Raw genomic sequence first — 14,888 nt, forward strand, 5'->3', positions numbered from 1 at the left:
AATCTCTGTAGTTTTGCCTTTTCCAGAATGCAGTGTAGTTGGAATCATTCAGTATGTACCTTTTGAAACTGGCCTCTTTCACTTAGGGATATGGTTTTAAGGTCTCTCCCAGTCTTTTCGTGGCTCGATAGCTCATTTCTTTTTGGCACCATGTCATATCTGGATATACCACAGTGCATTTATCCTTTTGCCCACTGCAGAACATCTTGGTCACTTCCAGGTTTGGGCAGTTACAAACAAAGCTGCTATAAATATCCATGTGCAGGGTTTTGAGTGAACATAAATTTTCTATATATTTGGGGAAATATCAAGGAGTGTAATCCCCGGATCATATGATAAGAATATGTCTAGTTCCAGGAAAGATTTCCAAATGTCTTCCAAAGTGATTATACCATTTTGCATTCCCACCAGCATTAAATGAGAGTCCCTCTTTCTCAAGGTCCTTGTCAGAATTCAGTGTCATCGATGTTTGGATTTTGGCCTTGGTCATAGTTGTGTAGTGATATCTCGTTGCTGTTTTCGTTTGACATTTCCTAGTGAAATATGATGTTAAACACCTCTGAATATGCTTGCTTGCCATCTGTGTACCTTCTTTGGGGGAGGTGTCTGTCCAGGTCTTTTAACCATTATTTGAAACTGGGTTGTTTCCTATTTATGCATTTCAAGAGTTCTTTGTATGTTTTGGATGGCAGTCTCTTATCAGATGTGTCTTCTGCCAAAAATTTTTCCAAATCTCTGGCTTGTCTTTTCATTTTCTTGATATGTCTTTTGCAAAGAAGAAAATTTAATTTTAATGAAATTCAGCTTATCAATGATTTCTTTCTTGAATCATGTCTCTGGTATTATATCTAAAAAAGGCATCACTGTACCCAAGATCATGTAGGTTTTCTCCTCTGTTATCTTCTAGGAGTTTCACACTTTTGTGTTTTCCATTTAGAGCTATGATTCATTTTGACTTAATTTTCGTGGAGGATGTAAGGTCTGTGTATAGATTCATTGCAGGTTTTTTTTAAAAAAGACTATCTTTGTTCCATTTTATTACTTTTGCTCCTTTGTCAAAGACCGGTTGGCTTTTATATAGGTCTATTTCTGGCTTCTTTGTTCTGTTCCTTTAATCTGTCTTTCTGTCCTTTCACCAGTTCCATACTGTTGTGATTACTGCAATTTTATATTAAGTCTTGAAGGCTGACAGTGTCAGCTCTCCAACTTCGTTCTTCTCCTTCAATTATATGGTGGCCTTTCTCGGTCTCTTGCCTCTTCATATAAATCCTGGAATCAGTTTGTCAACAGCCATGAGAGAACTTATTGAGATTTTGGATGGGACTGTGTTGAATCTATAGAAGAACTGACATCTCGACAATATTGATTTTTCCTATCCATGGACATGGACTATCTCTATGCTTCTTTATTTTTTCCTTGATATCTTTTTTTGGAACTTTACACTTTTTCTCACACAGATTGTGTACATAATTTTTAGATTTATCCCTAAGTATTTCATTTTTTGATGCTAACATAAATGCTAATGTGTTTTTAATTCAAATTCCAGTTGTTCATTCCTCATATGTAAAAAATTAGTCAACTTTTGTATATTATTGTCTATTACTGTATCTTGCAACTTTGCTATAAGCACTTATTGGTTCTAGGAGTCTTTTTGATGATTCTTTTGGATTTTATACATAAATGATCTTTTTCTATATTCCTTTAAATTCCTTTTCTCCTCTTATTGAATTCAGTAAGACTTTCAACTTGATGTTGAAAAAGCATCAGTGGGATGGGACATCCTTGCCTTGTGCCTGATCTTAGCAATAAGTCTAGTTTCTCACCAAGCATGATGTTACCTGTAGGGTTTTGTGTGTTTTTTTTAATTACAGATGTTCATGATGAATTTGAGGAAGTTTCTTTATAATCCTAGTTTCTGGGAGTTTTTATCATAAACGAGTGTGGAATTTTTACAGTGCTTTTTGTGCATCTGTTAATATCTTCTTTTGACTGTCAATGTTGTCATATAGACTGTATTAATTGTTGAATGTTGGACCAGTCTTATGTATTTAGATAAATCCCATGTGGTTGTGGTGTGTAGTTCTCTTACATATTGTTGGATTCAATTTGCTAATATTTTGTTGAGAAGTTTTCATATCTGTTCATAAGAGATATTGCTCTATAGTTTTCTGGCAATGTCTTTAGTTTTGGTATTAAGATATTGCTGGCCTTTTAGAATGAGTTAGGATGTATTCCCTCTGCCCCTGTCTTCTGGAAAAGATTGTAGAGAATCGGTATAATTTCTTCCTTAAACGTTTGGTTGAATTCACTGGTGAACTCATCTGGGCACGGTACTTTTGTTTTGGAAGGTTATTGATTATTGATTCAATATTAAAAATAGATATAGGCCTATTCGGATTGTATATTTTTTCTTGTATGAGTTTTAGCAGTTGTCTGTTAAAAGAATTTTTGTGTTTCATCTAGATTATCGAATTTGTGGGTATAGAGTTGTTCATAACATCCATTTATTATGCTTTTATTGTCCTTGGTATTTGTAGTGATACCCCTTTCATTTCTGATATCAGTAATTTATGTTTTCTGTTTCTCTTAACCGGGTAGAGGCTTATAGATTTTATTGATGTTTTCATAGAATCAACTTTTGCTGCATCTGTCCATTTCTGATAGAAGCATGTTAAGGTCTCCAACAATAATCAGTCTCTTTCGGGGCGCCTGGGTGGCGCAGTCGGTTAAGCGTCCGACTTCAGCCAGGTCACGATCTCGCGGTCCGGGAGTTCGAGCCCCGCGTCAGGCTCTGGGCTGATGGCTCAGAGCCTGGAGCCTGTTTCCGATTCTGTGTCTCCCTCTCTCTCTGCCCCTCCCCCATTCATGCTCTGTCTCTCTGTCCCAAAAATAAATAAACGTTGAAAAAAAAAATTAAAAAAAAAAAATCAGTCTCTTTCTCTTTGCTGTTCTATCAATTTTTGTCTCACATCTTTTTTTAATGTTTATTTATTTTTGAGAGAGACAGAGACAGAATGCAAGTGGGTTGAGGGGCAGACAGAGAGGGAGACCCAGAATCCGAAGCAGGCTCCAGTCTCTGAGTTGTCAGCACAGAGCCTGATGCGGGGCTCGAACTCACGAGCTGTGAGATCATGGCCTGGGCTGGAGTCGGATGCTCGACCGACTAAGCCACTCAGACACCCCTCACATTTTTTAACTCTCTGTTGTTAGGTGCACACATATTAGGAATTGTTATGTCTTTTTGGAGTATTGAGTCTTTTGTTTTTATTTAATGCCCATCTTTATCCTTGATAGCATTTCTTGCTCTGAAGTCTGCTCTGTTTGAAATTAACATAGGTAGTCTTGCTTTCTTTTACTCAGTGTTAGCATGATATATCTTCATCCATGTCTTTACTTCTAATTGATATGTGCCTTTATATTTAAAATGGACTTCTTGTAGAAAGCATATAGTTGGGTCTCATGTTTTGATCCGTTCTGAAAATCCCTCTTTTTTTTTTTTTTTTTTTTTTTGGTGTATTTAGTCTATTGACATTTAGAGTGAATATTGATATAGTTGGATTAAAATCTACTATATTTGTTACTGTTTTCTAATTGTTGCCTTTTGTTCTTTATGGCTACCTTTTTTTGCCTTCCACACCTTTTCTGTCTTGTGATTTTAATTGAGCATTTTATATAATTCCACTTGACTCATTTGTTAGCACATGAATTATACTTCTTTTTTGAGTATTTTAAGTGGTTACTCTAGAGTTTTCAGTATACATTTACAAGTTATCCAACTCCTCTTTCAAATAACACTGCTCCATGCATAATAAAAGTACCTTGTAATAAGAAAATATTCCTAATCCATCCTCCCCATCCATTGCATCATTTCTGTCAATTATTTCAATATTACATAAGCATACATACATAGGCACACACAAGCATACAGAATGGAATACATTGTTGCTATTATTATTTTGAAGAAACCATTATCTGTTGGATCAATTAGAACTTTAAAACCTAAAAGTTTTCATTTTGCTTTCACTTATTCACTTTCTGATACTCTTCCTTTCTTGTGTAGATACCTGTTTCTGACCTTTATCATTTTCCCATCTCCAAAGAACTTCAATTAACATTTTTTACTGGCAGCAAATTTACTCAAGTTTTGTTTGTCTGATAAAGTCTTATTTTCCTTTCTCTCTTTTTGTTTTCTAAGTTTATTTATTTTGAGAGAGAGAGCATGAGTGGGGTGGGGGTAGAGAGAGAGGGAGAGAAAATTCCAAGCAGGCTCCATACTGTCAGCACAGAGCCCAACGTGGGGCTGAAACTCACGAATTGTATAATCATGACCTGAGCCGAGATGAGGAGTTGGATATTTAACTGACTGAGCCACCCAGGCGCTCCCTCCTTTCACTCTTGGAAAAGTTTGGAGGTGCAGAATTCTAACTTGGTGATTTTCTCTCTCAAATCTTTAAACATTTTCTCTCACTCTTTTTTTTTTCTTCCATAGTTTCAGAGGAGAATTCAGATATAATTCTGTCCTTGCTCCTCTCTATATAAGTTTTTTGTTTGGGTTTTGGTTTGGGTTTGGGTTGGTTGTTTGTTTTTGTTTTTGTTTTTTACTCTGCCATCTTTTAAGGTTTTTTCTTACCTTTGTTTTTCTAAAGTCTGAAAATGATATGCCTGCGTGAAGGGTGTTTTGTTTTTGTTTGCTTGTTGGTTGGTTGGTTTTGTTTTGTTTTGTTGGCACATCTCCTCTTGCTATTCTCTGAGCTTCTTTGGAGCTGGGATTTGGTACCTGATATTTTTGGGGGGGAAATTCACAGCCATTATTGCTTCTAATATTGCTTCCATTTTCTCTCTTTTTTTTTTTTTTCTGATATTACCGATACACCTATATTACACGTTTTCTCTCATGGTTTTGATATTATGTTTTGGGTTTTTGGGGTCTTTTTTCTCTCTGCTTTTCAATTTTGGAAGTTTCTATTGTCATAGCTTCAAACTCAGAGTTTTTCCTCAGCTATGTCCCGTACACTAATGAGCCCATCATTGTTCTTTTCTCTTGCAGTGTTTTTCATCTCTAACTTTTCTTTTTGATTCTTTTTTAGAAGAATCTCTCTGCTTATATTATCTATCTTTTATTGTTTACATTGTCTGCTTTTCCCATTAAAGCCCTTACCATATGAGTCACAGTTTGTTTGTTTGTTTGTTTTTAATTTTTTTTTTCAACGTTTATTTATTTTTGGGACAGAGAGAGACAGAGCATGAACGGGCGAGGGGCAGAGAGAGAGGGAGACACAGAATCGGAAACAGGCTCCAGGCTCTGAGCCATCAGCCCAGAGCCTGACGCAGGGCTCGAACTCACGGACCGCGAGATCGTGACCTGGCTGAAGTCGGACGCTTAACCGACTGCGCCACCCAGGCGCCCCTTGTTTGTTTTTTTAATTCCTGGACTGATTATGCCAACTTTCCTGCTGTATCTGACTCTGGTTCCGAAGGTTGTTCAGTCTCCTTAAACTGTGTTTTTTTGCCTTCTAGTAATTCATGTTATTTTGGTTGAAAGCACGACCTGTTGTACTGGGTAAAAGGAATTGTGTGGTCAAGAGTCCTGTAGTAATGTCGTGGTATGGCACGGAGAGAAGGGGAGCCTTCCATAGTTCTTTGATTAGGTCTTGGTCTTGTGGGGAGCCTGTGCTTCCAGACTGTGAACTTCTTGCCTCCTCCCCCTTTAGGTGGAAGAAAATGGCTGGAGTGGGGTGAAGTTGAGGACTTCCCTTCCCTAGGTGGGATAAGCTCTGATAAAAGTCTAGCAGGTTAGACTTTGATAAAATAGTTTCTCATAAGGGAAATCCTTGTTAAGATCAGAATCTCTAAAGGATTTCAAAATGGCTTCTTTATCTTCCTCCTGATAAAAGCACAGGGGGATCCCCCCCCCCCCCAATATTCACTGTGAGAATTTGGTAGAGCTCCTGGCAGTAAAATCAACAAAAGTGTGGGGAACCCTCTGAGACTTAGGGTCCCCCTAAATTTTTTAATTCTTAGGCTTGTCTACACTAAGCCTGTAATAATTTGTCAATTACAGGTTTGTGTGTTTCTTTTTCCCTACCTTGGCTTATTGGGTCCCACAAAAGTTTCTTCCTGTAGGTTTCTGCTCAGGTAAGTTGTGATTCTGTATATTCACTTGACTTTCTTTCCAACGTTTGGGTCAGTCATTGGACCTCACTTTTCTGTCATATCTGAGAAGAGTTGTTGATTTTCAGTTTGTTCATCTTTTTTACCAAAAAAAAAAAAAAAAAGCCAAATCATGACTTTCACTAACAGACTTCCATCTTGTTCTCAGATGTGGGTCTTCTGCAAAGACACAATTAAGTTCTTTAAAAATGTGATGAGGGCTCCTGGGTGGCTCAGTTGGTTAAGTGTCTGACTCTTGATTTCAACTCAGGTCATGATCTCACAGTTCCTGGGATCCAGCCCCATGTTGGGTTCTGTGCAGACAGCGTGGAGCCTGCTTGGGATTCTCTCTCTCTCCCTCTCTCTGCCCCTCCCCCATTCACACTCACTTGCTGTCTCTCTGTGTCAAAATAAATAAACTTAAAAAAATAAAAATAATAAAAATGTGACAGTTAGAACAACCTATGGAATGTGTGCCCCTAGTGAGGGTAAGTATTATTAGGACAGCCTACAAAATACGTTTCTGAGGTTTTCTCTCTCATCATATTTCTTAGGAACGAGAACGGCTCCTTTTAGCAAATGCAAATACATACCTAACTCCATGTGCATAATGAATGGGTTTTAGGGTCTTTCTGAAAAGAAGATGGTGTAAGTCAGTTATCAAGAGAGCCCCATGAATGGAGAAGCAAATTATTTCTCTTGAAAGTTAATAATGTCAAAAACTACGTATTCCTGAGAAAGGAAAAACATTTAAATCACAATTTTACCTTCATAAAAAACATCACCAAATATCTTCAATTAAGTGAATGTTGAGGGGCGCCTGGGTGGCTCAGTCAGGTAAGCATCTGACTTTTGATTTCAGCTCAGGTCGTGATCTCATGGTTTGTGGGTTCGAGCCCTATGTCGGGCTCTGTGGTGACACTGCAGAGCCTGCTTGGGATTCCTTCCCCCTCTCTCTCTGCCCTTCTCCTTCTCACACTCTCAGTCTCACTCTCAAAATAGATAAATAAGTAAATAAACTTTTTAAAAAATAAGTGAGGGGCACCTGAATGGCTCAGTTGGTTAAACGCCTGCCTTCGCCTCAGATCATGATCTCATGGTTTGTGAGTTTGAGCCCCCCGTCGGGCTCTGTGCTGACAGCTCAGAGCCTGGATGGAGCCTGCTTTGGATTCTGTATCTCCCTCTCTCTGCCCCTTCCCCGCTCACGCTCTGCCTCTTTCTCTCTCAAAATTGAATAAACATTAAAAAAAAAATTTTTTAAATAAGTGAATGTTGAATATTTATATTTAAATTATAAATTTTTAATAATGAAAGGACTTTGACTTTTCGGTGTTTTGTAGACACGTTGGATGCTGAACTTTCTTTTTCAGTACACACATTTATGATCTATACTGAAAGTAAATGTTGAACTACGTAGCAATAGATCTTTAATACCCACAAGAAACCCGTTTCAGATTACAGATAGAAGTAGACAGAGAAGGCTTTGCACAGGAAGATCCTGCAGCTTAGATGTGTAAGGAGAGACAAAAAATCTTAGTTCTAGAGAATGTTTTATAGATCATCCTCCTTTGCGATGAGTCCTCCCTAGTATATAATTATTACAAGGCACATGCCATTAGAATGTATCCACTTTCTTTCCTCACGTGTTCTAACATTCTCTGTGAGCATTCCCTTTAAAAAGTTAAGACTATGAATACAGTTATGGAGACTGACTCAAGTATAAATCATGTGCTTCATATCACTTTCTAAATGTCCAGAAATTCTAATCAGAGGTTTGGTCACCATACCTACATCTCAGTTAGTTAATAGAATTTTTTTTTTTTTTTTGGACAGAGAGAGACAGAGCATGAACGGGGGAGGGGCAGAGAGAGAGGGAGACACAGAATCGGAAACAGGCTCCAGGCTCCGAGCCATCAGCCCAGAGCCTGACGCGGGGCTCGAACTCACGGACCGCGAGATCGTGACCTGGCTGAAGTCGGACTCTTAACCGACTGCGCCACCCAGGCGCCCCAGTTAATAGAAATATAGGGACTATTATCTACAGATAGGTCAGTCACCATGTAGACTTGGTCCATCTGGGGAATTGGTCTCCAGTGTCTGATTCAAATTTGAAAAAAAAAAAAAAAAAAGCATGTCAAAAGGCTTTTAGGTAAAGATTTTCTTTTTCTTTTTTGCCAGAACATTACAATTCCTTGGCTGTCATATTTTGGCATCCGCTGATTTGAGTTGGGGAATTTGCTAAACATGGAGGTAAAAAAGAAAGTTGCTTTCTGCTTCAAGATTTCCAAATTTCTGGCAGCAATCTAAAAAACATATCTCTTAGCTCTATCTCCGGGCAAAAGTGTTTTGCTAACATTTCTCTTTTTTCCTGACCTTTTACTTCATTGTTAACATACTCTATCCATCATTTCACCCCCTCTAGTCTTAGGATATAATCAGGATCTGTAAAATTATTCAATAAGGGAATCTAATTGCCCTAGAGGAAAAAGGGACTTTTCTGTCTTGAAATCCAGGGGAAAATGGGTAGCACTAAAACTCATGTCAGGAATTTTTTAAAAAGAAAAAACAAAATATATACTCTTAAAAATGAATGCATATATATCTTTATGTCCCTTCAAAATTTACTGACTGAAATGATAACAAAAATATGGGTAAGTTCAAAGAAAGTGAAATGTTGTAATCAGACATGGTTGGGATTTGGCATTTTACATTTGTGTCTTTTGGAAAGACTTTTTGTGAGACTCTCTGGTATTTTGGTGCATATCCAAGAGATATTACGATTTATATATTCATCCATAATCACCCAAAAAAGAGCCAAGTATTTTCTCAAAAGCAAGCTTAGCTCGATTTTCTTACCAAAATCCACTTACATGCGAACGTGCAAAGTTCAGATAGACCATCCAAATCAAGATGATCCATATCAAGATGAGAATCTCCTTAAACTTTTTTTAAATGTCAATTTTCATTGTCCATTTCTATAGGCTTACAAGGTTAGTCTTTTTTTTTTTTAATGTTTATTTATTTTTGACAGAGAGAGAGAGAGAGAGAGAGAGAGACAGAGCTAGAGCAAGAGAAGGGCAGAGAGAGAGGGAGACACAAATTCTGAAGTAGGCCCCAGGCTCTGAGTTGTCAACACAGATCTTGACGTAGGGCTGGAACTCGTGAACTGTGAGATCATGACCTGAGCCGAAGTCAGACACTTAACTGACTGAGCCACCCAGGCGCCCCGACTCTATGATATCTTGCCATCCATTTGGGTGTGCCTTCTAGCAGCTCATCGTTCCCTTGAAGTCTTTCACGATGCTCTGGCTACAGGTCTCATGCAGCGCTTACTTTCATTTACATCCGTTTTATCATGCCCTTTCTCATATCCTGCACCCCATTTACTCCTCATAATCCTGCAAGAGCTAAATTATTAACTCCTTTTGGTTCTGAGGAAACCATGGCTCAAGGAGGATAATGACTTACTCAAAGTCACATGAATGTGATGTCAGAACTAGGACAAGAAGCCCGCTCATCTCATTACTGTAGTAGACAGAGGATTGTACACTCTAACAACTCCATCCTTGGCCCTCCGTCTTGTTCGTGTTTGCCCCGTGTACTCTCTTGGGGCTCTGTGTTCCAGGCCCCTTGGAGATCAATATACATGCCTTAGAAATGTCCACCAAGGTCGGGATGGCGGGAAGCTTGCTTTGGCTTCCCATGAATCGGTTAGAGATAACATGCTCACTCCCCTTTCTGAACGCACAGGGGAATATTCTTTGGGAACATTCTATGGATTTTCAGAATGTCATCTTAAGTTGCAAAACTTCCCAGAAGACATTGAGTTCATGTGAACGGTGGCTCCTGGAGCTGTAAAATCCTCATGATGTTTTCTTGTGGACAATGCCATGTGCATACTCAGAATAAAGGATTCTTGGTTTTCTTCCTGGGAATGGGGCCACTGACAGAGTCTGGAAGCTCTTATAAACACATTTATTCAATTCTATCGTGTGTCACACACTACAAGCAAACAGCAGGTCTACCAACAGGCTAGTGAGGAAAACAATAGATCAAACAATTGTTTTTAAAAATTGTGGCATTTCTTTGGATTGAGTCATGACAGAAACTGATTGAGATTTTGTGGGAAGTCCCAGGACCCTCATTTAATTTCTGTGTTTTTGTATCTACAACTTTTTGGCTATTAAATCTACCTAATCAAGACCTACTTCTTTCCAACGAAAGATCCTGACTAGAAGTTTGAGGCAAAGATGAAAATTAGAAAATGAGCTTTCTCAATTGTAGGTTAAGACACTGGTGGTTTGAAAATAAATCTCAAGTTCTATCTATTGAACCAGAACCATGTTCGTCACCGTGCTTTCTGTCTTGCCTGAAGTAGTTTTCTCAACACGTCGTTGAAAACAGCATGATTGTTCAGCAAATCTTTCACATTTTATGAGCATTTACCAAGAAAATCTTTTTAGAAATTACTTCTACTTCATCAGAGATGAACAATCAGGTAGTGCTGGACACAGCGGACATAAGATGAGCTGTAAATTCATCCACATCTTGTAAATGAACATTAATTACCTTGCTTGAAAAACAGGGAGGAGAGGGAACTACACAATATCTCAGTACCTTAGTGTATTTGGAAATAAGGCTGGTCAGAGCTTCAGCCTTTATGTTACCAGAGATGGCATAATTAATTGTGTCACCAAGATGGTCTGAAACATAAATTATTGAGACAGAAGGGAACTGGTGGCCCATGTGGTCTGGCCTTGGAGTCACCTCTTGGAAATTGCTTACAAACTATTGAGAATCAGATGTATGGGGTGACTCTGATGCATGTATCTTGTTAATCCCTCCAGATTACCATAAATTGTTGGCTCTTTGGGAATATTCTATGGATTTTCAAATTTCATTTTGAGTTTATAATAGATAATGAACCAAATAGTATTAGTCTCAAGTAGTATGATTAACCTGATGTTTAACCATGGCGGAGACAAACCAACGGGACACATGATTTCGTTAAGGTCATCCACCCAGGACAGCATTTCTGGATCCTACTTTGCCTTCCAGTCCACTGCTCCATGTTAGGGTGTAAGATAGCAGGACACGATAATCCTAATCTTCATTCTGTCCATTTATCTAATTTTAAAAGGGAGAAATAGGGGCGCCTGGGTGGCGCAGTCGGTTAAGCGTCCGACTTCAGCCAGGTCACGATCTCGCGGTCCGTGAGTTCGAGCCCCGCGTCGGGCTCTGGGCTGATGGCTCGGAGCCTGGAGCCTGTTTCCGATTCTGTGTCTCCCTCTCTCTCTGCCCCTCGCCCGTTCATGCTCTGTCTCTCTCTCTGTCCCAAAAATAAATAAACGTTGAAAAAAAAAATTTAAAAAAAAATAAAAATAAAAAAAATAAAAAATAAAAGGGAGAAATATCCATCTCAAGCATACCCAAATAGAACATTCCAGATGCTCTTGTACAGGCCCGAAAAAAAACATGTCAAGGTAAAAAAAAAAAAAAAAAAAAGTGTATCAACCTGTTTTCTCTTGCCGTAAATCTAAAACGCTCGCACATTTTGTATGTTTTATCTTTTTCTTGCTGTAAATAACCCAGTTTTCAACCAGATGTGATTTTTACTCCTCAGGGAAATTTGACAACATCTGGAGACATTGTTGGTTGTCCCAACTGGGGTCAGAGGTACAGCTGACATATGTCAGGCAGAAGTCAGGGATGCTGCTAAGCGTCCTACAACCCCCGTAACAAAGAATTATCCAACCCAAAATGTGAACAATGGCATGGGTGAGTTAAGTCTCCCCTCCAGGCTGACCTAAGCCTGTTTTCTAATAGAAATGACTATGTCATACGAGAGATCTCCACTCACCTTCCCGGGGTGAGGGATTTGAAAGAATGTGAGACAAAGACACATCACAGGGAGGACAGATACGGCACAGGGAATATAGTCCACGGTGTAAGAGCGTTGTAAGGTGACAGATGACAGCTTCACTTGTGGCCAGCATAGCATACGGTGTAGAGGTGGTAAGTCATTAGGTGGTACGCTCAAAACTAATGTAACGTTGTGTGTCGACTGTACTTCAATTAAAAAAAAAAAAAGAAACCAGAAGAGACCCTTCAAAACTGAGAACAAACTGAGGGTTGATGGGGGGGTGGGAGGGCGAGAAGGGGGGGTGAGGGACACTGAGGAGGGCACCTGTTGGGATGAGCACTGGGTGTTGTATGGAAACCAATTCGACCATGTTTCATATTAAAAAAAATAATAAAGGCCAAGTGAAAAAAAGAAAGAAAGAAAAAATACTACCTTGAGGTGCTGTTCCTAGATGTTCACAGGAACATTTTGCTGTCAATGGTGTTAAAGCCATTTCACAAACAAAACCCTTGTCACTAGCCTCTAGGAGAGTAAAATGTAGCTTTAGGGCGTGATTCCTTTACTGTTCTGAAGGTCAGAAAGACCTTGAAGATCTCTTTGAAAGGAAACAAATATGTGCTTTGTAACAACCAGTAAGTTTAATGGCTCCATAAACCTAACAGAACAGTCAAAAGTAATACTTTTCATCTATTATCTACTTCACAGTAAACAAAAATAAGAAGGATTGCGCTTGGTTTCAGTTGATAACTCTGTCATTTTAAGACTTCTGGCAACACTAGGATTCCTCTAACCGCAATCAAATGACTTAATTTATCTTACATTTTCAAATTTTGGTTGGGAGTAGGTATTAAGCATTTTGTAACTGCTTTGGGAATTTGAAAGGTTATTAGGTTCTGAATAACAGTCTCATGTTTTCCCACCAAACTTTTCCCAGCAGTGAATATATCTGGATCTTATTCTGGTTTTTTATTCTTTTTTTAGCTTCCTGAAATGACTCATGTTCAAACACGGCGACCCTGGTTGATGTTTCTCCTGCAGAACTTTGGATTGACCCTAGGTTGGCTTTCTCTCTTACTGTTGGCTATATATGAACAAAATATTAAAATATAAGTTAAGAGTCTCACACTTCTTCAAAAAACGAATTTATATGGCCTCCTTTTGTTTCTTTTGTCGTACTCTATACAGTGATTGTAAATTAATTATTGTTATCTTAGACGAAGTATGTGTCTTTTAGGTCATTAAGTTATTAATTTTATAAGGCACTTTTGTTTTAGGATACAAAGATCACGTTGCCCTCAATTGAAATTCTGGTTTTAGTCCCCAGCACCATGATGGAACTCGTATCTTTTTTAGTAATTAGGAAATTCTAAATTAATTCTGGGAAACTTTCAAACAATATTGTTTTGCTAATAAAGAACGTTTGTTTGTAGTATTTGAAGTGGACAGAGGCCTGTTGGGATAAATTGACTGCAGCTTCTGTGATGTCAATAATATTTTTCTGCTTGTAAGATGACAAACCCCAAGGAAACTAAATGACAGACAAATGTAATAAAGCCTAGTGTTAATGTGGTGATTTGTATTACCTTCTGTTTCTGAGTGTCAGATTCTGAACCAACTCTTGCAAAACCAATATCGTATAGTTCTAGAAGCCTTGCCCACTGGCTCATAAGTGATGTTACATCAGCAAACTCGGGAAGCCTAGAGGATAATACATGAACATTTTATCTAATCACTAAATGAAACCTGTTTTAGGTAAGGAGAGCTGGAAACAAAAAGGGAAGTTCAAAAAAATGTTTTAAATAACAAAAGCTTAAGTCAGGCCGTAGATCAATGCATAAACTGTCACAGTTTTTTTTTTTTTTTAACATTTATTTATTTTTGAGAAACAGAGCATGAGCAGGGGAGGGGCAGAGAGAGAAGGAGACACAGAATCAGAAGCAGGCTCCAGGCTCCGAGCTGTCAGCACAGAGCCCGACGCAGGGCTCAAACCCACAAACCCTGAGATCATGACCTGAGCCGAAGTCGGACGCTCAACTGACTGAGCCTCCCAGGCGCCCCTAAACTGTCACGGTTTTAACAGAGTGTGCTTATGGATATAATATTACTGACAATGTGATATAGTTTATATTTTTGGGAGGAAATCTAAACGTGATTCCAGTAGGTAAGTTCATGAAATGTGCAAACAACGTTACTGACAACCTAGCCAATTTGTTAAAATAGAAAATAACCCCGGCTTTAGTTATTTTTCTTGGAAAATAGAGGCCTAATATTTTTCTTATTTTTTTAATGATATATCTTGACAAGGGAAAAGGCCCATTTGACTGCCAAAAAGACTCGTAGCAACCAATCCAATCCGTCTCTCCTGCCTTTCTTACCGGTAAATAGATATTCTGCCTTGTCCCACCCAAACTCGATCTTTTTCTACCACCGTTATTTGACTTCAAAGTGAGGCGGGTTTCTTCTTCAGTTGTCTCTAGAGCCTGATTTCAGGGGGCCTCATGACAAAGTACAGCAGTTCACAAATGGTGGCATCCAGTAAGAGTGAGGAGGGAACATAAGGCAAGCTGATAGGCCGCAAACATCCACCCCTCCCCCCCCCCCAAGCAGGCGGGATGTGTGATATTCCTTGGGCACTCCTGGCTGCCCAAGAACAAAGGAAAGGGGGAAAAAACAAATGGTTAACTGATAGAGATCATTGTCCTGCAGGATCTAAGCCTCCACCACCCCTCCATAGTGATGTGGGGAACAAAGGCAGAAGGAAATGGCAGATAGAACTAAATTGCCTTCTAACCTGCAGCCCATTGACCAATACTTGATGTTCCTCCAGGAACTCCCTGTGCCTTAATGCTAATGCTTTGCTAAAGGGAAAAACAAC

General features: G+C 38.9%; 1 protein-coding gene across 1 annotated transcript in view; it reads left to right on the forward strand.

Annotated features, from left to right (window-relative positions):
- Positions 1-13,571, forward strand: part of SLC39A12 (solute carrier family 39 member 12) — an 86,826-nt gene extending 73,255 nt beyond the window's left edge. The window contains exon 13 of the mRNA XM_030323231.1: positions 12,995-13,571. Coding sequence (XP_030179091.1) covers positions 12,995-13,123 — 129 coding nt within the window. The 3' untranslated portion in view covers positions 13,124-13,571. The remainder of the gene's footprint in view (positions 1-12,994) is intronic.
- The last annotated feature ends 1,317 nt before the right edge of the window (positions 13,572-14,888 follow it).

The sequence above is a fragment of the Lynx canadensis genome, chromosome B4 (assembly GCF_007474595.2).
Source record: "Lynx canadensis isolate LIC74 chromosome B4, mLynCan4.pri.v2, whole genome shotgun sequence".
NCBI classification, from domain to species: domain Eukaryota; kingdom Metazoa; phylum Chordata; class Mammalia; order Carnivora; family Felidae; genus Lynx; species Lynx canadensis.